We start from the raw sequence: 26,481 nt of genomic DNA, 5'->3' as shown, positions 1-26,481 counted from the left end.
CACAATTATATCTTTCGACAATAAATGACATTGCATGATTTTTGCGTGCACACCTGTGACAGGACTTTGGCGAGGTGTTCCAGTGCCGGGTAATCAGCAGGCCCTCTGCAGACAGCTGACAGGTCCACGTGTGGGAGGCAGTGGAGGGGCAGAGTCTTTAACACCAGCTCAAAGTCGGTGGAGCCCAGGGGATTGAGGGACAGGCACACTGCTTTCAAATGGCCTGTGCCTGAACGTTCAGAAGATGTAAAGTTAGTTGCAGTTTTGCTTATGGGTGGGAGTTCAGTGAAGCTTAAGGCTTCAGTCAGCTGCTTGTTAGAGAGTCACCTGTGAGCGCGCTGGCTAGCAGCAGTCGATGCTGCTGAAGGAAATGAGCAGTGAGACCTGCAGAGACCGCTTGGCTAGCACAGGGCAGCAGGACAGCAGACAGGACAGAGACTCAGACACGCCGTCCCCCAGTGGGTTCATACTGAGGTCCAGCTCCTCCAGGCACTTTGAGTGGAAACGAGCAGAAAAAGCAAATGATCACGAGAGCCAATTCTCTCTGACAGATATCATTGATATGAATCAGGTTAGCTTGTTATTAAGATCTAAGGTAGTTATTAAGACCAGAGGTACTTAAATACAGGTTAGATGGTAAACCTGGAGCTGCCACTATTGGCTAGCTGAGGCCCTTACCGGGAATGCAGGTGCACTCTGTCCCTTTAAAGCATTTACAGCCTTCTCCAGGCTGTCCCCTGTAATGCAGTTGGCAGAAATGTCCAGCAGCTGCAGACGAGGCATGGTGAGCGTTGTGGCAATCAGCTCAGGGAGAAGGTCGTCAGACATACGGTTTCCAGAAATTCGCAGCTCCGTGAGGCTGGCCTGAAGTTTTAGGGCACGGAGGAGCGGGCTGAGGGAAGAGGTGGCCAAACCGAGACATTTGGAGTCCTGACACGGAGGAACCCCGGTCCCGAACCTCACATAGCCGGGAGACACGCTTGTTCTCATCTACAGGTAGAAAGAGATGGTACTTCATAACAGAATACAAGAATGCACATGTGTCCGTTTTATAATGCATTTCCTCTGTGTTGCTCACCCACTGCTAGACTTTGACAGGCCTTCTTGTATTGCTCAGGGAGAGGAGGGAGATCCCCACGAGCAAACGTCAGCCAGAACCCACAACACAAACCCATCAGTTATCCTGCACTGGTGCGGGAAAGTGAAGCCAAGGATTCAATCCCAAAAACTGTGATTCCTTCAGTGTCTTCTGGAAGCTGGCTCCAAAAGCAAGTCAGCATCCAGTCTGGTAATAGAAATGGTTCTAATCTTTACAGTTTCTCAGATTGTAGTTTCTCAGGCAGCTTGTTAACATAATCAGCCCTTCACCTTCTTACCAGAATCATACAGTCTAAAACCTGCACGCCTCATCTGGGTAAGAAAGATGAAGTCATTGTGGAAGGACCTAGAACCTCCATTCCTTCTATCAGTGATTTAATGAAAAGACCTCTGTGTCTATGAGAAAGTCTATTTTATGAATTTGGGCCATACTTTGCCTAAGAAAAGGAGTATGCTCACTGGCTGACATGCAAGCTGTTTCACAGTCATAGCTGTCCTCTTGTCACTGTGGGGTTTTTTTTTTTTTTAATCCAACCTCACCTCTTCATTTGTGTGCAGGACGGCCAGTAGCTGGTCCTGCGGGGAGAGCAGAGCGCCTTCTTTCTGCAGAGAGAGACGAGGCAGGAGGCCACATTTCTGGTAGTAACGCTGAGCTGCCTGCTCACACAGCCACGACACAGAGCAGGAGTTGGCCTCACTGGGATGCAGAGCAATGACCGGCGATTAAACAGAAATTAAAAACAAAACAAAACAACAACAAAAAAAACACTATACCAATCAGATTGGGATTTATTTTTATGTACTGCTCAAACTTAAAACTTTTCACCGACCTTTGTGGAACTGGGATCAGGAAGACGTCTTCCTGAACCCGGACCCTCATTCTGATTGGTGGAGGAAGTGACGTGGGCATAGGAGCAACCAAAGTTTGAGTTGGAGGCTAGAGTAAACAAAATAAAACATTCAAGCACTGTTAAAACATCTGTATTTAATGTCGTCAACTCTTTGTAGAAAGACAAAGCAGAGTCTGTGGAGGGATCAGAAAGTCTAAACATCAGGAAAGTAAAAGTTTGTCAGGTGATGCTACAAAACACCAAGGTATAACTATATATAAGATCCGAAATGGGCGATGTCATCTTTTACTCGTGGACAAAGCCCACGGCATCCAGGCTGCAGAAATATGTAAAAACAGCCCGTTTTGATCAGCTCGCGCTCATTTACTTCCACATTCATCACTGTTCAAAATGAATCAGAAATGAAGACACATCATCTTCAAGTTATATCCCCTAGTGACACTGAATTATAGTTATTCTCTCACTGAGTGTGCATTTCCTGAATAATTCATGTGTAGTCTCACTCTGACTATCACCTTTTCACACTTGGAGTGACTTATTCACAATCACTGTGTTGTGTGTATTTCCTTAGTTAGTGTTACTCCATCCGTAACTAACAAACAGCAAAAGAGCATTCCACTTCTGACCTAAGCATGGATAAGGAGAGGTGGGGGCGGTGTGTCTGATCTCCAATCGTCATCATCTGCATCCCCAAGCTGTTCTTTCTCTGAGAGAGGCCTCTACTGGACAGGGAGGAAACTGCAGATCCTGAAAGAAAAAGGGCACAACAAGCTAGAAAAGTGGGAAAAGCACGAAAAAGAAAAACCAAACAAACCCAGTCTAATCTGCAGGCCGTGTCCGAGTTCAAATACTTGTTTTGAATTCCAGCTGCAGAAGATAAGGCAGTTTCCTCTACTCTTGGCCCAGATGAGTGTGGTAAAAAGCAAACTTACAAATCAGATGTCCTTGCAGAGCCTTAACTCCATCCTGTACATCCGATATGGACTGAAGCTGTCTGGTGAGGCTTGCTATGAACACCAGCTGCCTGATAATGTTGATGACCCACTCTTTCTGTGAGCCAGCACAGCCTGTGTGTGTGGAGGGATGTCGGAAAAAAACAAAACAAAAAAACAAAAAAACAATTAGCCTGAATTAGGACTAGTTGTCATCATTTTTTTTCACATAGCCACGGTTTTTTCTATGGTCTGTTTTTGGGCCATTAATGTAGTTTGGTAACAGCATTATGCTTAAAAATGTTCATCTTTTACTGTTACCTGTTGTGGATCACAAAGTTTAAAACTACTTAAAAACACACACAAACACAACAAAGTAACTCCACCATGTGTCTATCCGGTCTTTAAGTGATGACGTGATCAATCCTACTTCTGGGCCCAAACTACTCTGCGTTTAATAAGGCTGTTGTGTTTTTAACATGTTTTAATGCTTTGTAACTTGTTCTATTTAATCTCAACAAGCCCCTTACAAAAAGTAAGCGATCACTGTCGGCCTCTCTCAGTTTTTATTACAACTATTCATTTTAAAGCTCAGTTTTTAAAACCTTACCATGTAACTACAGCCCAGGCAATGCAGCAGCACATTAATGACTAACCTGTATGTGGATGGATTATCTCAGTTGTTCTCTTGACTGAAGTTTGGTCCGTTTACAGCATCCTGCCATGCCACTGCATTTGTCCCTAACCATCGGGAACCCTCACCTTAACTCTTATCCAGTGGAAAAAAGTTCCCCTTCATCACTGTGTTAATGTTATGCTAACATAGCTGTTTCGCTAGTCACATAGCACATCACTATATACCAGCTAGCCAAACTTCAGTAACCCTACAAACATCACTGCTGCTTACTTTCCTGTCTTCATGTATGTCAGAAGTGATAGCAGAGCTGTGCCTTTTAATTTGTTTTAGAAATCCCTCAGTCAGAACCTGGTATATTATATTTAGACGGAAACTAGTGAGCTAACTCTCTGCTAACTTCTAACTTCAGACAGATTTTTAACTCTCAAGTGATCATTTGACTTTGGGACCTGCAGTGTAGTTTGGGTCCAGACACGCTAATGACCAGACTTAAAGACCAAATTTCGGGTCACTTTTGCTGGTCCCAAGCCCCAATAAAGAAGCTAGCTTGAAGCTTGACATAAAAAACAATAATTGCTAAGAAAAGTGTAATTTGTAGTTCTAAATATATTCTAAATGCATTTAGATCGTTTTTACTCACTTTATGTCTCTTCCACGATGTTACGTCTCTCTCCTATGTTGGTTACAATTACATAAGCACTTAGCAGGACAGTGGAAAAACCCAGGGCCACAGTGATACTGAGAATTCCACGGTGTTCACTGTCTTCAGCAACCTTACGAGGGCCGGTTGAACGGCTACAGTCTTATCATACACGTGCAGTGTTCCTACAAGCCATAAGGTTACCTTGAGTGAGGAAGATGATGATTGAATGTCCGTCTGAGTCCATAGGTTGAGGTGCAAGCACATTTCTCCCATTCTCCACAGAGGGCAGTGGCGCATAGGTGTGACGTCACTAACACTTTAAAAGATAGAGTTTGCACAGATGTACAATCAAATCTTCTTCTATTTAAACACAAGAGACAGCAGGTCTATTTGCAGTGAGATGTAATACTCCGATGAATTTTAAACACGCTATAACATTTCACACATCGTTATGAGAGGAGCGTTTCTGAGGCAACGACAAAAGGCTGGTTTTCAAGGGGATATTTCTGAATTTTCTTTTTCGCTTTCCATCTTCTCTGCATCACAGCACAACAATTGGATTAATAAACCTGCAGCTGAATAGCAGCAAAGGGATTTCAAATATTGCTTCATCGCTAATAATTTCTGGTGTTTGTATCTAGTCATTTCTAGACAGTGCAGCCACTCCACCACTAAATATTCAATTTATGTCTGCAGCAAAATTCCAGCTTTTTTTATTCATTTTTCCCCCCCCCCCCCAAGCATGACTGAGTGCAGACAAATCTACATTGTGGTCATAACTGTGTTTACTGTTGTTTACTGATTTAATCCCCTTGAATACAGATGAGCCAGGATCACAGTTTTAATGAGTGCCAGGTGGGTGCAAAAATATGTTAATTCAAGGTCATGTCAAGGGGTTAAGACTCACTGTGTTTCAGGTCAGCGGAGCCACAGCTCTGACTACTGCCACCTGTGACCCACTATGTTATTACTTTAGAAGGAAGAGGTGAGGTGATAGCAATGATTAAACATCCACTTTGTTAAAAAGAGCTGAAAGTCAAATACTGGAAAGCCACGTGTACTATTGGATTTTACTTTGCTCCAAGCAGATCTAATCTATATTTCAGAGGGAAAGATCTTTGTCCCAGGCCAGCACTGCAAAATCATCTGAAGCAGTCATTTAACAGAGAACAAGCAGCAGTTAGCCACACTTTGGACAACCTCTCCACTAAGAAGCTGACCTACATTCTTAAAGCAGCCAACTTTGAATGCTAAATCCTGCTGGGTTAGAGTTGAGAGACACACAAAGAGAATTCTTCTTTATACATATTCTACTATGACTGCAGCGACAACTAATACTGTTGTCTAATGCTATCTGGACACTTGACTCTCAGGGCAGATGTTCATAATGATGATGACAAAAATGTGGCCAATGTTTTAACACAACCTGCACTAATGATTGTGAGGAATATTGAAGCTCTAACACCACATGTGTCTCATTCTTACATAATGCATCACAAGTATTACTAGGATCAATGAAAAATAAAGCATAGCTGTGCTTTTTAACCATCTGTATTGAACATCTGGATCTCTGCACTGTGACATAAAATAGAAATCTTATGTAGTACATAAAATTTTCCCTTTCTCCATCACAGATTATAGACATTCGAAAAAAGTCAAACACTTAAAAACTGAAGACAATCTGTTTCGTCTCGTATTTTAAAAATGGCGTCAGGTGGTTGCTGTCAGTGCCTCTGTCAGTGCGCCCCAGGGTGGCTGTGGCTACAATGTAGCTTGCCATCACCAGTGTGTGAATGTGTGGATGACTGGATATGTAAAGCGCTTTGGGGTCCTTAAGGACTAGTAAAGCGCTATATAAATACAGGCCATTTACCATGCTGTGCACGTGATGAAATTGTATGTTTAATGATTTTTTTCCCTGCCATTATTCAGATTGAAGACTCGTGGAACACAAGTAATAACATGATTAAGTACTCACTCTAATGCGATTACTGAGTTCAGCAAAAGTAATGAGTTACCGTTAAAATACTGCATTAAAGACAAAGTAGTAATGCTTTAATGGCTAAAAATTATGATGCATGAACGCTTCCCGGCCAATGCAGCCTTGCAGTCTGCTGTATCATTTCTGTCAGACAACCTTCAAGTAACCCGTCTTAAATCTGACAGCCACCTTCTGCTTTTCCGACTTCATGCCGTTTCCTGCAGCACCACATGGCTTTTTGCTTTGACTCCTCAATCACTTTCAAATGAAAACAAACTGTCCCACAGAGGGAAGGACAAACTTTTAAAAAGTCCAAAATAATCCTTTCAGGAAAAACAAAACAGGAACTACTACTCATTCTAAATCTGAGTGGGACTTGCAGCGTATAAAACCAACTGTGGAGTCGACGCTGTTATTTTAACATAAAGCACCGAGGCAATACTGTTCCTAAAATTCAGTGGGACAATTTTTCAAAAAAAAAAGGAAAATACTGTGTGGACTGAATTCCAAGCAGAAAGCTACACGACAAGAGTAAGTAATGCTTTTACCAGAAAGTACAGCACAGGAGGACTTACAACAGCCATTAAAATGCACCCACATTTGGGTTGAGCGACCTCTGCATCAAACAGAGAGCATTACTGTGGAGAGCACAGATACAGGACTTTCCACTGCAGCATTCAATTACAGCAGTGTGGTTCAGAATGCAAAAACAGCTGGTGATAGTACAAAAGAGCCGTGTAATGCAAAAAGATTGATGAGAACATACCTGTCTCTCCCCACAGTGTGTCATGACTATCAATTTGCACAGCGTGCTCATTATTCAACGCCAGCAAGCCTCTCACAACCTGCCAAAAAAGAAACTTAGATTAATGACATGCTGTTTCAGCAGAAAAAAAAAAAAATCAAATAAACCTTTGAGAGGTTACAGTATACAAAATGCTAATCTTAAAAAACATTAACAAAAACACGCATTCAAATAGTTGAACTTTAAAAGGGTCTTTTCTGCATGCAGGTTGACTTCACTTGGCCCAGTTATGTTATTCTAATCCAGGCCTTGGGAGCCAATTCCAGCTAACGAGGGAGCCAAACTAAACCTTGAGTCTACGTCTCACCGGGGCAGCTGAAGGCGCTGCACTGTTATCGATTGTGAATCTACATGCAATTCTGAACAGTACTTCTGGCTTTGAGTCATATTCACAGAGAACGCTGTGTGCTCATTTTTATTTTATATATCTATAGTTCCTTCTGATCTTTAAAAAAAAATAAATCAGAAATTCTTTGTGAAGGCTGTTGTGAAACCATGCAAGAAAGAAAAGGTCTTGTCTCACTATTAAAACTGGAAAAACCAGGATCCTGTGTGGCTTAAAGTATGTTTTTTGTACATCCATGTTTTCTTTCTTTTGTAGCGAGAAACAGTACAAAAAAAGGGCATTTATGTCTATGGATCTGGTAAAATACATGCATGTGTGTCAGTCAGACCTCTGTGTGCCCCATGCTCGAGGCTGCAATCAAAGCCTGCTGCAGAGCTTTGCTCTTCAGAGAGCAGTCCTGCTGCTGCCCCTCAGCACTCCATTCTAGCTCCAGCAGGTACTGGATAATCTCAAGGTGTCCTCGTAGGGCAGCATGGACCAGAGCACACTGGCCACTCTTATCTACATGATCAACCTGGCAAAAAGAAGATTCTTGGTTTTAATAAACAGAAACAGCAAAAACCTGTGAGGTAAATATACCGTATGCATGGTTCAGACGCATTTTTCAAATTTAAGTAATTTTTACGCACTTTCAAAGTCCATTATCAAGCTTTTCCAGTACATTACCAAAAAAAGAATGAATGTTTCAATTTGCATTACCTCAATAAGACCATGTAAAAATTGAAACAAATCATCTTAGGTCGACTTAAAAGTCCTTTGTTCTCCTTTTGTTAAAACAGAGAAAAATGCACCACACGAAAACACTGAAAAAGGAAATGGTTGATTTATATGCATATAGTGTACAAACTCAAAACACATATTTCTCTTAAAACAGAAAGATGTGCAAATGTGAACAAATCAACTTAAAGATATTCAATCTCCACTTGACAAAAAACAACAACCACACAAAACAAGAAAACTGCACAAATTAATAAGTCTTTAATCATTAATAATAATTAATAATTTTTGTGACACATAAATAGGAGACAGATGTTTGTTATTTTAACTAGTTAAGCACACATGCCCAGAGAAATGGGGGGAAAAGGGAGGAGACCACGTTTAATCGATTATAACACGAGGTCAGAAATATAAGTGCTGACATGAGTAGTGTCCACAGAAACCTCTGAATCTCAGCTAAAAACTCATGTAAACCATGTCTACAAACACCAAACAAAGCAAAGACACCAGACAGTTAAAAGAGCAGTTACTGCACCATGAATCTGTGGACAGGTAATATCCATATTTTGATTTATGATTTTCTGGAGTTAAATGTGAACTGAAGCATATTTTCAAACGTGTTATATGCTATAAAATACTTTTAAAAATTAGGTGAGGGAAATAAAAAATCATTTTTTCTATGTTTGAGTCACAGTAACTTTGACATAGTAACATCTGCAGTAATATTTACAGCTCTGATGACATCTCACCAGTGTTAGCTTTATTTTGACACCAAGACTGTTTACACAGAGTTTGTAATTGCAGAGAAATACATTTATTTTGGTCATTTCCTTTTCAAGCAGGAAGCTCACCCTTCTTGGTATACCCTTTAGATGAATACAGAGTTTTTAATTAAATACATATTCTTTAAATAATGTTCCCTTTTAGAAAAAGTAGGATAATTAAAAAAAACAAAACATTTATTATAGCTCTGTCACGTAGAAAAAAACCTGTCTTTTTTCTGTGGTCTGTTATATAACATTAGGGGTGTTCGTGGCAATTAACTTTTTAATCGACTAAGCGGGTCAAGTAAGAAACACTTAAATATTAAGTTACATTTGAAAACTGTTTAAAAAAAAACATATCCCCATTCCACATTCCAAAATGTCATGTGACAATCTGATTGGCTTAGGAGCGATGATGTCACAAGGATGTCACAAGGATGTCACAAGGATCCTTTGAAGTTTTTCTATAAATAGGGGTGAGAAACAGCAATTTTCAGTTCGTTTCTTCGCAGCCTTTGTGTTTGCAGCCTTCAAACGTTGACTACAGAAAAATTTGGAAACCTCTCAGAGTCATCGGATACAAACGCCAACATGTATCCAAGATTACGGCAACCGAGACAAAAAGATTTCGCCGCCTCTCCTTCCACGCGTGGCCGGCCAATTTCTCCAAATGGCCTCTTATCCATCCAAAGGGCATTACAGGAGAGTAGGAATGAAAACAACCATCTCCAGAACAAAATTCGACAAATTGAAGAAGAAAAACGTCACCTGGAGAAGAAGTGCTTACAGATGGAAGCACAAAACAAACACCTGGAAGAAACACTACAGCGCCAGCCCGACATCAACATTATTAATGAGGGCTGGGGGATCAAGTTTGCTCAAGCCAGAGAGCAGATTGTATCCCTCATCAAAGAAAACAAGAAAAAGAGCGCTGAAGTTAAAGAAATGTCCGAGCAGCTTCAAGGCAGGAAAGCGACGATTGATCAAATGGAGTGGGATCTGCAATACATGGACCAAATGAATCACCTGCTCCAAAGAAAGCTTGATGAAGCTGAAGAAAAAAATAAAGAAGTCCTCCAACAGAAGGAACAACAGGACACAAAGCAAAAAGACCTGCAGCGCGAGCTCCAAGGCATGCAGGAAAAGTACAGAATGGTGAAGGCAGAGTTGGAACAAACATTGGTCCAAAATAAAGACCTCCTTCAAGAGAAAGAGCAACAGAAAGAAAGACTGCCAGAAGAAAAGTGCATTATCAAGGACTTTGAGAGTAAAAATCAAAAGTTGCAAGGATTCTGTGATGAACTGAAGGTCAAAACAAGTGAGCTGGAGGGAGAAAAGGAAACACTAGAAAAACGATGCTCACACATGCAGAAAAAGATTGATCACATGGCCAAAAACAACTCAGAGCTCATTAAGGGGATATTGTTGGAATTCAACAACTTGAAGCGGGAAAACACAGAAATGCAGGCCCAAAAGCAAAAACAAGACAAAACGCATGAGGACCTGCAGTGTACGCTCCGCGATATCCAGAAAAGAAATGAGCAGCTAGAAGGCCTGCACAAAGAAGATCAAGTGAGAAATGCAGACCTGCAGAAGGCAAAGCTGACACAGGAGGCAACATCCAAAGACCTCAAAGAAAAGCTTGAAGAAACACAAGCAACATTAGAACAGGTGGAACAAACATGCAAGAAACTAGAGAGGCAAAACACAGAAACCATCGATGAGTTGAGAACCCTCATCCTGGACAAAAAGGCGCTCGTGGAAAAGTCCATGAAAAAGAAGAAAAGATTCTTCAGCTTTTTCCGGTAGAGGGACAATACTGCTTCTTCAACTGATGTAGCCTCGTCTTGCTCCACCTCTGTTCACCCCCCCAACCAGTCCCGGCAGTTGACTGCCCCCTCCTGAGCCTGGTTCTGCCGGAGGTTTCTGCCCGTTTAAAGGCAGTTTTTCCTCCCCACTGTCGCCTAGTGCTTGCTCAGAGGGGATTGTTGGGGTTTTCTCTCCTCTACCTTGTTTCGTTATTTACTTGTTAACTTTTTGCTCTTACCTCATTTAACCTTGTTTCGTTATTTACTTGTTAACTTTTTGCTCTTACCTCATTTAACCTTGTTTCGTTATTTACTTGTTAACTTTTTGCTCTTACCTCATTTAACCTTGTTTCGTTATTTACTTGTTAACTTTTTGCTCTTACTTCATTTAACCTTGTTTCTTTATTTACTTGTTAACTTTTTGCTCTTACTTCATTTAACCTTGTTTCTTTATTTACTTGTTAACTTTTTGCTCTTACCTCATTTAACCTTGTTTCGTTATTTACTTGTTAACTTTTTGCTCTTACTTCATTTAACCTTGTTTCGTTATTTACTTGCTTGTTTAACTTTTTTTTCAACTTATCTAACAAAATAAAACAGTTGAATTTATCCTTTGAGTATTGTTCATCTAATCTTTACAGAGTTTTTCCAAAACACTTTCAAACATTCAGATCTGTCTTTCATTTTCTTCTTGAAACCTCATGAACGGTGAACTAAAAACTCTGGAACATGGTTCTAAACACTGAAATTGTTTCAGCTGAAACTGGCAAAGTCATACGTGCGTGTGTGAGTGTCACAGGTGATATGGTGTCATTAGTCCGGTCATCATGTTTAGGCTCATTCACTCCAGAATTATTTAGGCCAAATCTTTAAAACAGTGTCACTGCACACACATTTCAATCACACAAATGCAGGATTAATTCTTTGCAGTATTTTATCTGATTTATTATGAGAATGTCACGCCTGATCATTTGCACCCACAACATCAAAAATGGGGGCAAAAGAGAGGAGACCACGTTTAATCGATTATAACACGAGGTCAGAAATATAAGTGCTGACATGAGTAGTGTCCACAGAAACCTCTGAATCTCAGCTAAAAACTCATGTAAACCATGTCTACAAACACCAAACAAAGCAAAGACACCAGACAGTTAAAAGAGCAGTTACTGCACCATGAATCTGTGGACAGGTAATATCCCTATTTTGATTTATGATTTTCTGGAGTTAAATGTGAACCAAAGCATATTTTCAAACGTGTTATATGCTATAAAATACTTTTAAAAATTAGGTGAGGGAAATAAAAAATCATTTTTTCTATGTTTGAGTCACAGTAACTTTGACATAGTAACATCTGCAGTAATATTTACAGCTCTGATGACATCTCACCAGTGTTAGCTTTATTTTGACACCAAGACTGTTTACACAGAGTTTGTAATTGCAGAGAAATACATTTATTTTGGTCATTTCCTTTTCAAGCAGGAAGCTCACCCTTCTTGGTATACCCTTTAGATGAATACAGAGTTTTTAATTAAATACATATTCTTTAAATAATGTTCCCTTTTAGAAAAAGTAGGATAATTAAAAAAACAAAACATTTATTATAGCTCTGTCACGTAGAAAAAAACCTGTCTTTTTTCTGTGGTCTGTTATATAACATTAGGGGTGTTCGTGGCAATTAACTTTTTAATCGACTAAGCGGGTCAAGTAAGAAACACTTAAATATTAAGTTACATTTGAAAACTGTTTAAAAAAAAACATATCCCCATTCCACATTCCAAAATGTCATGTGACAATCTGATTGGCTTAGGAGTGATGATGTCACAAGGATGTCACAAGGATGTCACAAGGATCCTTTGAAGTTTTTCTATAAATAGGGGTGAGAAACAGCAATTTTCAGTTCGTTTCTTCGCAGCCTTTGTGTTTGCAGCCTTCAAACGTTGACTACAGAAAAATTTGGAAACCTCTCAGAGTCATCGGATACAAACGCCAACATGTATCCAAGATTACGGCAACCGAGACAAAAAGATTTCGCCGCCTCTCCTTCCACGCGTGGCCGGCCAATTTCTCCAAATGGCCTCTTATCCATCCAAAGGGCATTACAGGAGAGTAGGAATGAAAACAACCATCTCCAGAACAAAATTCGACAAATTGAAGAAGAAAAACGTCACCTGGAGAAGAAGTGCTTACAGATGGAAGCACAAAACAAACACCTGGAAGAAACACTACAGCGCCAGCCCGACATCAACATTATTAATGAGGGCTGGGGGATCAAGTTTGCTCAAGCCAGAGAGCAGATTGTATCCCTCATCAAAGAAAACAAGAAAAAGAGCGCTGAAGTTAAAGAAATGTCCGAGCAGCTTCAAGGCAGGAAAGCGACGATTGATCAAATGGAGTGGGATCTGCAATACATGGACCAAATGAATCACCTGCTCCAAAGAAAGCTTGATGAAGCTGAAGAAAAAAATAAAGAAGTCCTCCAACAGAAGGAACAACAGGACACAAAGCAAAAAGACCTGCAGCGCGAGCTCCAAGGCATGCAGGAAAAGTACAGAATGGTGAAGGCAGAGTTGGAACAAACATTGGTCCAAAATAAAGACCTCCTTCAAGAGAGAGAGCAACAGAAAGAAAGACTGCCAGAAGAAAAGTGCATTATCAAGGACTTTGAGAGTAAAAATCAAAAGTTGCAAGGATTCTGTGATGAACTGAAGGTCAAAACAAGTGAGCTGGAGGGAGAAAAGGAAACACTAGAAAAACGATGCTCACACATGCAGAAAAAGATTGATCACATGGCCAAAAACAACTCAGAGCTCATTAAGGGGATATTGTTGGAATTCAACAACTTGAAGCGGGAAAACACAGAAATGCAGGCCCAAAAGCAAAAACAAGACAAAACGCATGAGGACCTGCAGTGTACGCTCCGCGATATCCAGAAAAGAAATGAGCAGCTAGAAGGCCTGCACAAAGAAGATCAAGTGAGAAATGCAGACCTGCAGAAGGCAAAGCTGACACAGGAGGCAACATCCAAAGACCTCAAAGAAAAGCTTGAAGAAACACAAGCAACATTAGAACAGGTGGAACAAACATGCAAGAAACTAGAGAGGCAAAACACAGAAACCATCGATGAGTTGAGAACCCTCATCCTGGACAAAAAGGCGCTCGTGGAAAAGTCCATGAAAAAGAAGAAAAGATTCTTCAGCTTTTTCCGGTAGAGGGACAATACTGCTTCTTCAACTGATGTAGCCTCGTCTTGCTCCACCTCTGTTCACCCCCCCAACCAGTCCCGGCAGTTGACTGCCCCCTCCTGAGCCTGGTTCTGCCGGAGGTTTCTGCCCGTTTAAAGGCAGTTTTTCCTCCCCACTGTCGCCTAGTGCTTGCTCAGAGGGGATTGTTGGGGTTTTCTCTCCTCTACCTTGTTTCGTTATTTACTTGTTAACTTTTTGCTCTTACCTCATTTAACCTTGTTTTGTTATTTACTTGTTAACTTTTTGCTCTTACTTCATTTAACCTTGTTTCTTTATTTACTTGTTAACTTTTTGCTCTTACTTCATTTAACCTTGTTTCGTTATTTACTTGTTAACTTTTTGCTCTTACTTCATTTAACCTTGTTTCGTTATTTACTTGCTTGTTTAACTTTTTTTTCAACTTATCTAACAAAATAAAACAGTTGAATTTATCCTTTGAGTATTGTTCATCTAATCTTTACAGAGTTTTTCCAAAACACTTTCAAACATTCAGATCTGTCTTTCATTTTCTTCTTGAAACCTCATGAACGGTGAACTAAAAACTCTGGAACATGGTTTGAAACACTGAAATTGTTTCAGCTGAAACTGGCAAAGTCATACGTGCGTGTGTGAGTGTCACAGGTGATATGGTGTCATTAGTCCGGTCATCATGTTTAGGCTCATTCACTCCAGAATTATTTAGGCCAAATCTTTAAAACAGTGTCACTGCACACACATTTCAATCACACAAATGCAGGATTAATTCTTTGCAGTATTTTATCTGATTTATTATGAGAATGTCACGCCTGATCATTTGCACCCACAACATCAAAAATGGGGGCAAAAGAGAGGAGACCACGTTTAATCGATTATAACACGAGGTCAGAAATATAAGTGCTGACATGAGTAGTGTCCACAGAAACCTCTGAATCTCAGCTAAAAACTCATGTAAACCATGTCTACAAACACCAAACAAAGCAAAGACACCAGACAGTTAAAAGAGCAGTTACTGCACCATGAATCTGTGGACAGGTAATATCCCTATTTTGATTTATGATTTTCTGGAGTTAAATGTGAACCAAAGCATATTTTCAAACGTGTTATATGCTATAAAATACTTTTAAAAATTAGGTGAGGGAAATAAAAAATCTTTTTTTCTATGTTTGAGTCACAGTAACTTTGACATAGTAACATCTGCAGTAATATTTACAGCTCTGATGACATCTCACCAGTGTTAGCTTTATTTTGACACCAAGACTGTTTACACAGAGTTTGTAATTGCAGAGAAATACATTTATTTTGGTCATTTCCTTTTCAAGCAGGAAGCTCACCCTTCTTGGTATACCCTTTAGATGAATACAGAGTTTTTAATTAAATACATATTCTTTAAATAATGTTCCCTTTTAGAAAAAGTAGGATAATTAAAAAAACAAAACATTTATTATAGCTCTGTCACGTAGAAAAAAACCTGTCTTTTTTCTGTGGTCTGTTATATAACATTAGGGGTGTTCGTGGCAATTAACTTTTTAATCGACTAAGCGGGTCAAGTAAGAAACACTTAAATATTAAGTTACATTTGAAAACTGTTTAAAAAAAAACATATCCCCATTCCACATTCCAAAATGTCATGTGACAATCTGATTGGCTTAGGAGTGATGATGTCACAAGGATGTCACAAGGATGTCACAAGGATCCTTTGAAGTTTTTCTATAAATAGGGGTGAGAAACAGCAATTTTCAGTTCGTTTCTTCGCAGCCTTTGTGTTTGCAGCCTTCAAACGTTGACTACAGAAAAATTTGGAAACCTCTCAGAGTCATCGGATACAAACGCCAACATGTATCCAAGATTACGGCAACCGAGACAAAAAGATTTCGCCGCCTCTCCTTCCACGCGTGGCCGGCCAATTTCTCCAAATGGCCTCTTATCCATCCAAAGGGCATTACAGGAGAGTAGGAATGAAAACAACCATCTCCAGAACAAAATTCGACAAATTGAAGAAGAAAAACGTCACCTGGAGAAGAAGTGCTTACAGATGGAAGCACAAAACAAACACCTGGAAGAAACACTACAGCGCCAGCCCGACATCAACATTATTAATGAGGGCTGGGGGATCAAGTTTGCTCAAGCCAGAGAGCAGATTGTATCCCTCATCAAAGAAAACAAGAAAAAGAGCGCTGAAGTTAAAGAAATGTCCGAGCAGCTTCAAGGCAGGAAAGCGACGATTGATCAAATGGAGTGGGATCTGCAATACATGGACCAAATGAATCACCTGCTCCAAAGAAAGCTTGATGAAGCTGAAGAAAAAAATAAAGAAGTCCTCCAACAGAAGGAACAACAGGACACAAAGCAAAAAGACCTGCAGCGCGAGCTCCAAGGCATGCAGGAAAAGTACAGAATGGTGAAGGCAGAGTTGGAACAAACATTGGTCCAAAATAAAGACCTCCTTCAAGAGAAAGAGCAACAGAAAGAAAGACTGCCAGAAGAAAAGTGCATTATCAAGGACTTTGAGAGTAAAAATCAAAAGTTGCAAGGATTCTGTGATGAACTGAAGGTCAAAACAAGTGAGCTGGAGGGAGAAAAGGAAACACTAGAAAAACGATGCTCACACATGCAGAAAAAGATTGATCACATGGCCAAAAACAACTCAGAGCTCATTAAGGGGATATTGTTGGAATTCAACAACTTGAAGCGGGAAAACACAGAAATGCAGGCCCAAAAGCAAAAACAAGACAAAACGCATGAGGACCTGCAGTGTACGCTCCGCGATATCCAGAAAAGAAATGAGCAGCTAGAAGGCCTGCACAAAGAAGATCAAGTGAGAAATGCAGACCTGCAGAAGGCAAAGCTGACACAGGAGGCAACATCCAAAGACCTCAAAGAAAAGCTTGAAGAAACACAAGCAACATTAGAACAGGTGGAACAAACATGCAAGAAACTAGAGAGGCAAAACACAGAAACCATCGATGAGTTGAGAACCCTCATCCTGGACAAAAAGGCGCTCGTGGAAAAGTCCATGAAAAAGAAGAAAAGATTCTTCAGCTTTTTCCGGTAGAGGGACAATACTGCTTCTTCAACTGATGTAGCCTCGTCTTGCTCCACCTCTGTTCACCCCCCCAACCAGTCCCGGCAGTTGACTGCCCCCTCCTGAGCCTGGTTCTGCCGGAGGTTTCTGCCCGTTTAAAGGCAGTTTTTCCTCCCCACTGTCGCCTAGTGCTTGCTCAGAGGGGATTGTTGGGGTTTTCTCTCCTCTACCTTGTTTCGTTATTTACTTGTTAACTTTTTGCTCTTACCTCATTTAACCTTGTTTCTTTATTTACTTGTTAACTTTTTGCTCTTACCTCATTTAACCTTGTTTCGTTATTTACTTGTTAACTTTTTGCTCTTACTTCATTTAACCTTGTTTCGTTATTTACTTGCTTGTTTAACTTTTTTTTCAACTTATCTAACAAAATAAAACAGTTGAATTTATCCTTTGAGTATTGTTCATCTAATCTTTACAGAGTTTTTCCAAAACACTTTCAAACATTCAGATCTGTCTTTCATTTTCTTCTTGAAACCTCATGAACGGTGAACTAAAAACTCTGGAACATGGTTTGAAACACTGAAATTGTTTCAGCTGAAACTGGCAAAGTCATACGTGCGTGTGTGAGTGTCACAGGTGATATGGTGTCATTAGTCCGGTCATCATGTTTAGGCTCATTCACTCCAGAATTATTTAGGCCAAATCTTTAAAACAGTGTCACTGCACACACATTTCAATCACACAAATGCAGGATTAATTCTTTGCAGTATTTTATCTGATTTATTATGAGAATGTCACGCCTGATCATTTGCACCCACAACATCAAAAATGGGGGCAAAAGAGAGGAGACCACGTTTAATCGATTATAACACGAGGTCAGAAATATAAGTGCTGACATGAGTAGTGTCCACAGAAACCTCTGAATCTCAGCTAAAAACTCATGTAAACCATGTCTACAAACACCAAACAAAGCAAAGACACCAGACAGTTAAAAGAGCAGTTACTGCACCATGAATCTGTGGACAGGTAATATCCCTATTTTGATTTATGATTTTCTGGAGTTAAATGTGAACCAAAGCATATTTTCAAACGTGTTATATGCTATAAAATACTTTTAAAAATTAGGTGAGGGAAATAAAAAATCATTTTTTCTATGTTTGAGTCACAGTAACTTTGACATAGTAACATCTGCAGTAATATTTACAGCTCTGATGACATCTCACCAGTGTTAGCTTTATTTTGACACCAAGACTGTTTACACAGAGTTTGTAATTGCAGAGAAATACATTTATTTTGGTCATTTCCTTTTCAAGCAGGAAGCTCACCCTTCTTGGTATACCCTTTAGATGAATACAGAGTTTTTAATTAAATACATATTCTTTAAATAATGTTCCCTTTTAGAAAAAGTAGGATAATTAAAAAAACAAAACATTTATTATAGCTCTGTCACGTAGAAAAAAACCTGTCTTTTTTCTGTGGTCTGTTATATAACATTAGGGGTGTTCGTGGCAATTAACTTTTTAATCGACTAAGCGGGTCAAGTAAGAAACACTTAAATATTAAGTTACATTTGAAAACTGTTTAAAAAAAAACATATCCCCATTCCACATTCCAAAATGTCATGTGACAATCTGATTGGCTTAGGAGTGATGATGTCACAAGGATGTCACAAGGATGTCACAAGGATCCTTTGAAGTTTTTCTATAAATAGGGGTGAGAAACAGCAATTTTCAGTTAGTTTCTTCGCAGCCTTTGTGTTTGCAGCCTTCAAACGTTGACTACAGAAAAATTTGGAAACCTCTCAGAGTCATCGGATACAAACGCCAACATGTATCCAAGATTACGGCAACCGAGACAAAAAGATTTCGCCGCCTCTCCTTCCACGCGTGGCCGGCCAATTTCTCCAAATGGCCTCTTATCCATCCAAAGGGCATTACAGGAGAGTAGGAATGAAAACAACCATCTCCAGAACAAAATTCGACAAATTGAAGAAGAAAAACGTCACCTGGAGAAGAAGTGCTTACAGATGGAAGCACAAAACAAACACCTGGAAGAAACACTACAGCGCCAGCCCGACATCAACATTATTAATGAGGGCTGGGGGATCAAGTTTGCTCAAGCCAGAGAGCAGATTGTATCCCTCATCAAAGAAAACAAGAAAAAGAGCGCTGAAGTTAAAGAAATGTCCGAGCAGCTTCAAGGCAGGAAAGCGACGATTGATCAAATGGAGTGGGATCTGCAATACATGGACCAAATGAATCACCTGCTCCAAAGAAAGCTTGATGAAGCTGAAGAAAAAAATAAAGAAGTCCTCCAACAGAAGGAACAACAGGACACAAAGCAAAAAGACCTGCAGCGCGAGCTCCAAGGCATGCAGGAAAAGTACAGAATGGTGAAGGCAGAGTTGGAACAAACATTGGTCCAAAATAAAGACCTCCTTCAAGAGAGAGAGCAACAGAAAGAAAGACTGCCAGAAGAAAAGTGCATTATCAAGGACTTTGAGAGTAAAAATCAAAAGTTGCAAGGATTCTGTGATGAACTGAAGGTCAAAACAAGTGAGCTGGAGGGAGAAAAGGAAACACTAGAAAAACGATGCTCACACATGCAGAAAAAGATTGATCACATGGCCAAAAACAACTCAGAGCTCATTAAGGGGATATTGTTGGAATTCAACAACTTGAAGCGGGAAAACACAGAAATGCAGGCCCAAAAGCAAAAACAAGACAAAACGCATGAGGACCTGCAGTGTACGCTCCGCGATATCCAGAAAAGAAATGAGCAGCTAGAAGGCCTGCACAAAGAAGATCAAGTGAGAAATGCAGACCTGCAGAAGGCAAAGCTGACACAGGAGGCAACATCCAAAGACCTCAAAGAAAAGCTTGAAGAAACACAAGCAACATTAGAACAGGTGGAACAAACATGCAAGAAACTAGAGAGGCAAAACACAGAAACCATCGATGAGTTGAGAACCCTCATCCTGGACAAAAAGGCGCTCGTGGAAAAGTCCATGAAAAAGAAGAAAAGATTCTTCAGCTTTTTCCGGTAGAGGGACAATACTGCTTCTTCAACTGATGTAGCCTCGTCTTGCTCCACCTCTGTTCACCCCCCCAACCAGTCCCGGCAGTTGACTGCCCCCTCCTGAGCCTGGTTCTGCCGGAGGTTTCTGCCCGTTTAAAGGCAGTTTTTCCTCCCCACTGTCGCCTAGTGCTTGCTCAGAGGGGATTGTTGGGGTTTTCTCTCCTCTACCTTGTTTCTTTATTTACTTGTTAACTTTTTGCTCTTACCTCATTTAACCTTGTTTCGTTATTTACTTGTTAACTTTTTGCTCTTACTTCATTTAACCTTGTTTCTTTATTTACTTGTTAACTTTTTGCTCTTACCTCATTTAACCTTGTTTCGTTATTTACTTGTTAACTTTTTGCTCTTACCTCATTTAACCTTGTTTCGTTATTTACTTGTTAACTTTTTGCTCTTACCTCATTTAACCTTGTTTCGTTATTTACTTGTTAACTTTTTGCTCTTACTTCATTTAACCTTGTTTCGTTATTTACTTGCTTGTTTAACTTTTTTTTCAACTTATCTAACAAAATAAAACAGTTGAATTTATCCTTTGAGTATTGTTCATCTAATCTTTACAGAGTTTTTCCAAAACACTTTCAAACATTCAGATCTGTCTTTCATTTTCTTCTTGAAACCTCATGAACGGTGAACTAAAAACTCTGGAACATGGTTTGAAACACTGAAATTGTTTCAGCTGAAACTGGCAAAGTCATACGTGCGTGTGTGAGTGTCACAGGTGATATGGTGTCATTAGTCCGGTCATCATGTTTAGGCTCATTCACTCCAGAATTATTTAGGCCAAATCTTTAAAACAGTGTCACTGCACACACATTTCAATCACACAAATGCAGGATTAATTCTTTGCAGTATTTTATCTGATTTATTATGAGAATGTCACGCCTGATCATTTGCACCCACAACATCAAAAATGGGGGCAAAAGAGAGGAGACCACGTTTAATCGATTATAACACGAGGTCAGAAATATAAGTGCTGACATGAGTAGTGTCCACAGAAACCTCTGAATCTCAGCTAAAAACTCATGTAAACCATGTCTACAAACACCAAACAAAGCAAAGACACCAGACAGTTAAAAGAGCAGTTACTGCACCATGAATCTGTGGACAGGTAATATCCCTATTTTGATTTATGATTTTCTGGAGTTAAATGTGAACCAAAGCATATTTTCAAACGTGTTATATGCTATAAAATACTTTTAAAAATTAGGTGAGGGAAATAAAAAATCATTTTTTCTATGTTTGAGTCACAGTAACTTTGACATAGTAACATCTGCAGTAATATTTACAGCTCTGATGACATCTCACCAGTGTTAGCTTTATTTTGACACCAAGACTGTTTACACAGAGTTTGTAATTGCAGAGAAATACATTTATTTTGGTCATTTCCTTTTCAAGCAGGAAGCTCACCCTTCTTGGTATACCCTTTAGATGAATACAGAGTTTTTAATTAAATACATATTCTTTAAATAATGTTCCCTTTTAGAAAAAGTAGGATAATTAAAAAAACAAAACATTTATTATAGCTCTGTCACGTAGAAAAAAACCTGTCTTTTTTCTGTGGTCTGTTATATAACATTAGGGGTGTTCGTGGCAATTAACTTTTTAATCGACTAAGCGGGTCAAGTAAGAAACACTTAAATATTAAGTTACATTTGAAAACTGTTTAAAAAAAAACATATCCCCATTCCACATTCCAAAATGTCATGTGACAATCTGATTGGCTTAGGAGTGATGATGTCACAAGGATGTCACAAGGATGTCACAAGGATCCTTTGAAGTTTTTCTATAAATAGGGGTGAGAAACAGCAATTTTCAGTTCGTTTCTTCGCAGCCTTTGTGTTTGCAGCCTTCAAACGTTGACTACAGAAAAATTTGGAAACCTCTCAGAGTCATCGGATACAAACGCCAACATGTATCCAAGATTACGGCAACCGAGACAAAAAGATTTCGCCGCCTCTCCTTCCACGCGTGGCCGGCCAATTTCTCCAAATGGCCTCTTATCCATCCAAAGGGCATTACAGGAGAGTAGGAATGAAAACAACCATCTCCAGAACAAAATTCGACAAATTGAAGAAGAAAAACGTCACCTGGAGAAGAAGTGCTTACAGATGGAAGCACAAAACAAACACCTGGAAGAAACACTACAGCGCCAGCCCGACATCAACATTATTAATGAGGGCTGGGGGATCAAGTTTGCTCAAGCCAGAGAGCAGATTGTATCCCTCATCAAAGAAAACAAGAAAAAGAGCGCTGAAGTTAAAGAAATGTCCGAGCAGCTTCAAGGCAGGAAAGCGACGATTGATAAAATGGAGTGGGATCTGCAATACATGGACCAAATGAATCACCTGCTCCAAAGAAAGCTTGATGAAGCTGAAGAAAAAAATAAAGAAGTCCTCCAACAGAAGGAACAACAGGACACAAAGCAAAAAGACCTGCAGCGCGAGCTCCAAGGCATGCAGGAAAAGTACAGAATGGTGAAGGCAGAGTTGGAACAAACATTGGTCCAAAATAAAGACCTCCTTCAAGAGAGAGAGCAACAGAAAGAAAGACTGCCAGAAGAAAAGTGCATTATCAAGGACTTTGAGAGTAAAGATCAAAAGTTGCAAGGATTCTGTGATGAACTGAAGGTCAAAACAAGTGAGCTGGAGGGAGAAAAGGAAACACTAGAAAAACGATGCTCACACATGCAGAAAAAGATTGATCACATGGCCAAAAACAACTCAGAGCTCATTAAGGGGATATTGTTGGAATTCAACAACTTGAAGCGGGAAAACACAGAAATGCAGGCCCAAAAGCAAAAACAAGACAAAACGCATGAGGACCTGCAGTGTACGCTCCGCGATATCCAGAAAAGAAATGAGCAGCTAGAAGGCCTGCACAAAGAAGATCAAGTGAGAAATGCAGACCTGCAGAAGGCAAAGCTGACACAGGAGGCAACATCCAAAGACCTCAAAGAAAAGCTTGAAGAAACACAAGCAACATTAGAACAGGTGGAACAAACATGCAAGAAACTAGAGAGGCAAAACACAGAAACCATCGATGAGTTGAGAACCCTCATCCTGGACAAAAAGGCGCTCGTGGAAAAGTCCATGAAAAAGAAGAAAAGATTCTTCAGCTTTTTCCGGTAGAGGGACAATACTGCTTCTTCAACTGATGTAGCCTCGTCTTGCTCCACCTCTGTTCACCCCCCCAACTAGTCCCGGCAGTTGACTGCCCCCTCCTGAGCCTGGTTCTGCTGGAGGTTTCTGCCCGTTTAAAGGCAGTTTTTCCTCCCCACTGTCGCCTAGTGCTTGCTCAGAGGGGATTGTTGGGGTTTTCTCTCCTCTACCTTGTTTCTTTATTTACTTGTTAACTTTTTGCTCTTACCTCATTTAACCTTGTTTCGTTATTTACTTGTTAACTTTTTGCTCTTACTTCATTTAACCTTGTTTCTTTATTTACTTGTTAACTTTTTGCTCTTACCTCATTTAACCTTGTTTCTTTATTTACTTGTTAACTTTTTGCTCTTACTTCATTTAACCTTGTTTCGTTATTTACTTGTTAACTTTTTGCTCTTACTTCATTTAACCTTGTTTCGTTATTTACTTGTTAACTTTTTGCTCTTACTTCATTTAACCTTGTTTCTTTATTTACTTGTTAACTTTTTGCTCTTACCTCATTTAACCTTGTTTCGTTATTTACTTGTTAACTTTTTGCTCTTACTTCATTTAACCTTGTTTCGTTATTTACTTGCTTGTTTAACTTTTTTTTCAACTTATCTAACAAAATAAAACAGTTGAATTTATCCTTTGAGTATTGTTCATCTAATCTTTACAGAGTTTTTCCAAAACACTTTCAAACATTCAGATCTGTCTTTCATTTTCTTCTTGAAACCTCATGAACGGTGAACTAAAAACTCTGGAACATGGTTTGAAACACTGAAATTGTTTCAGCTGAAACTGGCAAAGTCATACGTGCGTGTGTGAGTGTCACAGGTGATATGGTGTCATTAGTCCGGTCATCATGTTTAGGCTCATTCACTCCAGAATTATTTAGGCCAAATCTTTAAAACAGTGTCACTGCACACACATTTCAATCACACAAATGCAGGATTAATTCTTTGCAGTATTTTATCTGATTTATTATGAGAATGTCACGCCTGATCATTTGCACCCACAACATCAAAAATGGGGGCAAAAGAGAGGAGACCACGTTTAATCGATTATAACACGAGGTCAGAAATATAAGTGCTGACATGAGTAGTGTCCACAGAAACCTCTGAATCTCAGCTAAAAACTCATGTAAACCATGTCTACAAACACCAAACAAAGCAAAGACACCAGACAGTTAAAAGAGCAGTTACTGCACCATGAATCTGTGGACAGGTAATATCCCTATTTTGATTTATGATTTTCTGGAGTTAAATGTGAACCAAAGCATATTTTCAAACGTGTTATATGCTATAAAATACTTTTAAAAATTAGGTGAGGGAAATAAAAAATCATTTTTTCTATGTTTGAGTCACAGTAACTTTGACATAGTAACATCTGCAGTAATATTTACAGCTCTGATGACATCTCACCAGTGTTAGCTTTATTTTGACACCAAGACTGTTTACACAGAGTTTGTAATTGCAGAGAAATACATTTATTTTGGTCATTTCCTTTTCAAGCAGGAAGCTCACCCTTCTTGGTATACCCTTTAGATGAATACAGAGTTTTTAATTAAATACATATTCTTTAAATAATGTTCCCTTTTAGAAAAAGTAGGATAATTAAAAAAACAAAACATTTATTATAGCTCTGTCACGTAGAAAAAAACCTGTCTTTTTTCTGTGGTCTGTTATATAACATTAGGGGTGTTCGTGGCAATTAACTTTTTAATCGACTAAGCGGGTCAAGTAAGAAACACTTAAATATTAAGTTACATTTGAAAACTGTTTAAAAAAAAACATATCCCCATTCCACATTCCAAAATGTCATGTGACAATCTGATTGGCTTAGGAGTGATGATGTCACAAGGATGTCACAAGGATGTCACAAGGATCCTTTGAAGTTTCTCTATAAATAGGGGTGAGAAACAGCAATTTTCAGTTCGTTTCTTCGCAGCCTTTGTGTTTGCAGCCTTCAAACGTTGACTACAGAAAAATTTGGAAACCTCTCAGAGTCATCGGATACAAACGCCAACATGTATCCAAGATTACGGCAACCGAGACAAAAAGATTTCGCCGCCTCTCCTTCCACGCGTGGCCGGCCAATTTCTCCAAATGGCCTCTTATCCATCCAAAGGGCATTACAGGAGAGTAGGAATGAAAACAACCATCTCCAGAACAAAATTCGACAAATTGAAGAAGAAAAACGTCACCTGGAGAAGAAGTGCTTACAGATGGAAGCACAAAACAAACACCTGGAAGAAACACTACAGCGCCAGCCCGACATCAACATTATTAATGAGGGCTGGGGGATCAAGTTTGCTCAAGCCAGAGAGCAGATTGTATCCCTCATCAAAGAAAACAAGAAAAAGAGCGCTGAAGTTAAAGAAATGTCCGAGCAGCTTCAAGGCAGGAAAGCGACGATTGATCAAATGGAGTGGGATCTGCAATACATGGACCAAATGAATCACCTGCTCCAAAGAAAGCTTGATGAAGCTGAAGAAAAAAATAAAGAAGTCCTCCAACAGAAGGAACAACAGGACACAAAGCAAAAAGACCTGCAGCGCGAGCTCCAAGGCATGCAGGAAAAGTACAGAATGGTGAAGGCAGAGTTGGAACAAACATTGGTCCAAAATAAAGACCTCCTTCAAGAGAAAGAGCAACAGAAAGAAAGACTGCCAGAAGAAAAGTGCATTATCAAGGACTTTGAGAGTAAAAATCAAAAGTTGCAAGGATTCTGTGATGAACTGAAGGTCAAAACAAGTGAGCTGGAGGGAGAAAAGGAAACACTAGAAAAACGATGCTCACACATGCAGAAAAAGATTGATCACATGGCCAAAAACAACTCAGAGCTCATTAAGGGGATATTGTTGGAATTCAACAACTTGAAGCGGGAAAACACAGAAATGCAGGCCCAAAAGCAAAAACAAGACAAAACGCATGAGGACCTGCAGTGTACGCTCCGCGATATCCAGAAAAGAAATGAGCAGCTAGAAGGCCTGCACAAAGAAGATCAAGTGAGAAATGCAGACCTGCAGAAGGCAAAGCTGACACAGGAGGCAACATCCAAAGACCTCAAAGAAAAGCTTGAAGAAACACAAGCAACATTAGAACAGGTGGAACAAACATGCAAGAAACTAGAGAGGCAAAACACAGAAACCATCGATGAGTTGAGAACCCTCATCCTGGACAAAAAGGCGCTCGTGGAAAAGTCCATGAAAAAGAAGAAAAGATTCTTCAGCTTTTTCCGGTAGAGGGACAATACTGCTTCTTCAACTGATGTAGCCTCGTCTTGCTCCACCTCTGTTCACCCCCCCAACTAGTCCCGGCAGTTGACTGCCCCCTCCTGAGCCTGGTTCTGCTGGAGGTTTCTGCCCGTTTAAAGGCAGTTTTTCCTCCCCACTGTCGCCTAGTGCTTGCTCAGAGGGGATTGTTGGGGTTTTCTCTC

General features: G+C 39.8%; 2 protein-coding genes across 2 annotated transcripts in view; both read right to left on the bottom strand.

Annotated features, from left to right (window-relative positions):
• Positions 1–135: 135 nt before the first annotated feature.
• Positions 136–2,696, bottom strand: LOC308387960 (tonsoku-like protein). The gene is made up of 6 exons (XM_080868375.1): positions 2,576–2,696; positions 1,929–2,035; positions 1,639–1,795; positions 679–990; positions 328–492; positions 136–229 (listed from the first exon to the last, which is right to left on the bottom strand). Exons 2-5 carry the CDS (start codon positions 2,006–2,008, stop codon positions 343–345), a joined length of 699 nt encoding a protein of 232 aa, XP_080724501.1. The 5' UTR covers positions 2,009–2,035; positions 2,576–2,696; the 3' UTR covers positions 136–229; positions 328–342.
• LOC308388765 (uncharacterized protein) overlaps positions 2,576–26,481 on the bottom strand; it is a gene marked incomplete at its 5' end in the record, with an annotated part of 223,159 nt that continues 199,253 nt past the window's right edge. The window contains 5 exons of the mRNA XM_080869659.1: positions 2,576–2,696; positions 2,882–3,016; positions 4,363–4,477; positions 6,909–6,987; positions 7,622–7,807. Coding sequence (XP_080725785.1) covers positions 2,905–3,016; positions 4,363–4,477; positions 6,909–6,987; positions 7,622–7,807 — 492 coding nt within the window. The 3' untranslated portion in view covers positions 2,576–2,696; positions 2,882–2,904. The remainder of the gene's footprint in view (positions 2,697–2,881; positions 3,017–4,362; positions 4,478–6,908; positions 6,988–7,621; positions 7,808–26,481) is intronic.

Source organism: Rhamphochromis sp. 'chilingali' (genome assembly GCF_963969265.1).
Source record: "Rhamphochromis sp. 'chilingali' genome assembly, chromosome: 20".
In the NCBI taxonomy this organism is placed as follows: Eukaryota; Metazoa; Chordata; class Actinopteri; order Cichliformes; family Cichlidae; genus Rhamphochromis; species Rhamphochromis sp. 'chilingali'.
This window is presented reverse-complemented; position numbering and strand designations above follow the sequence as displayed.

Excerpts from the sequence above, each read along its gene's own strand:
- LOC308387960 (XM_080868375.1), bottom strand. The coding sequence starts at position 2,008 with ATGCCCACGTCACTTCCTCCACCAATCAGAATGAGGGTCCGGGTTCAG. Across the intron at positions 1,796-1,928 it reads CTGATCCCAGTTCCACAAAG|TGAGGCCAACTCCTGCTCTG; the intron begins GTCGGTGAAAAG and ends TCTGCATCCCAG. Across the intron at positions 493-678 it reads AGAGTGCACCTGCATTCCCG|TGCCTGGAGGAGCTGGACCT; the intron begins GTAAGGGCCTCA and ends TTCCACTCAAAG.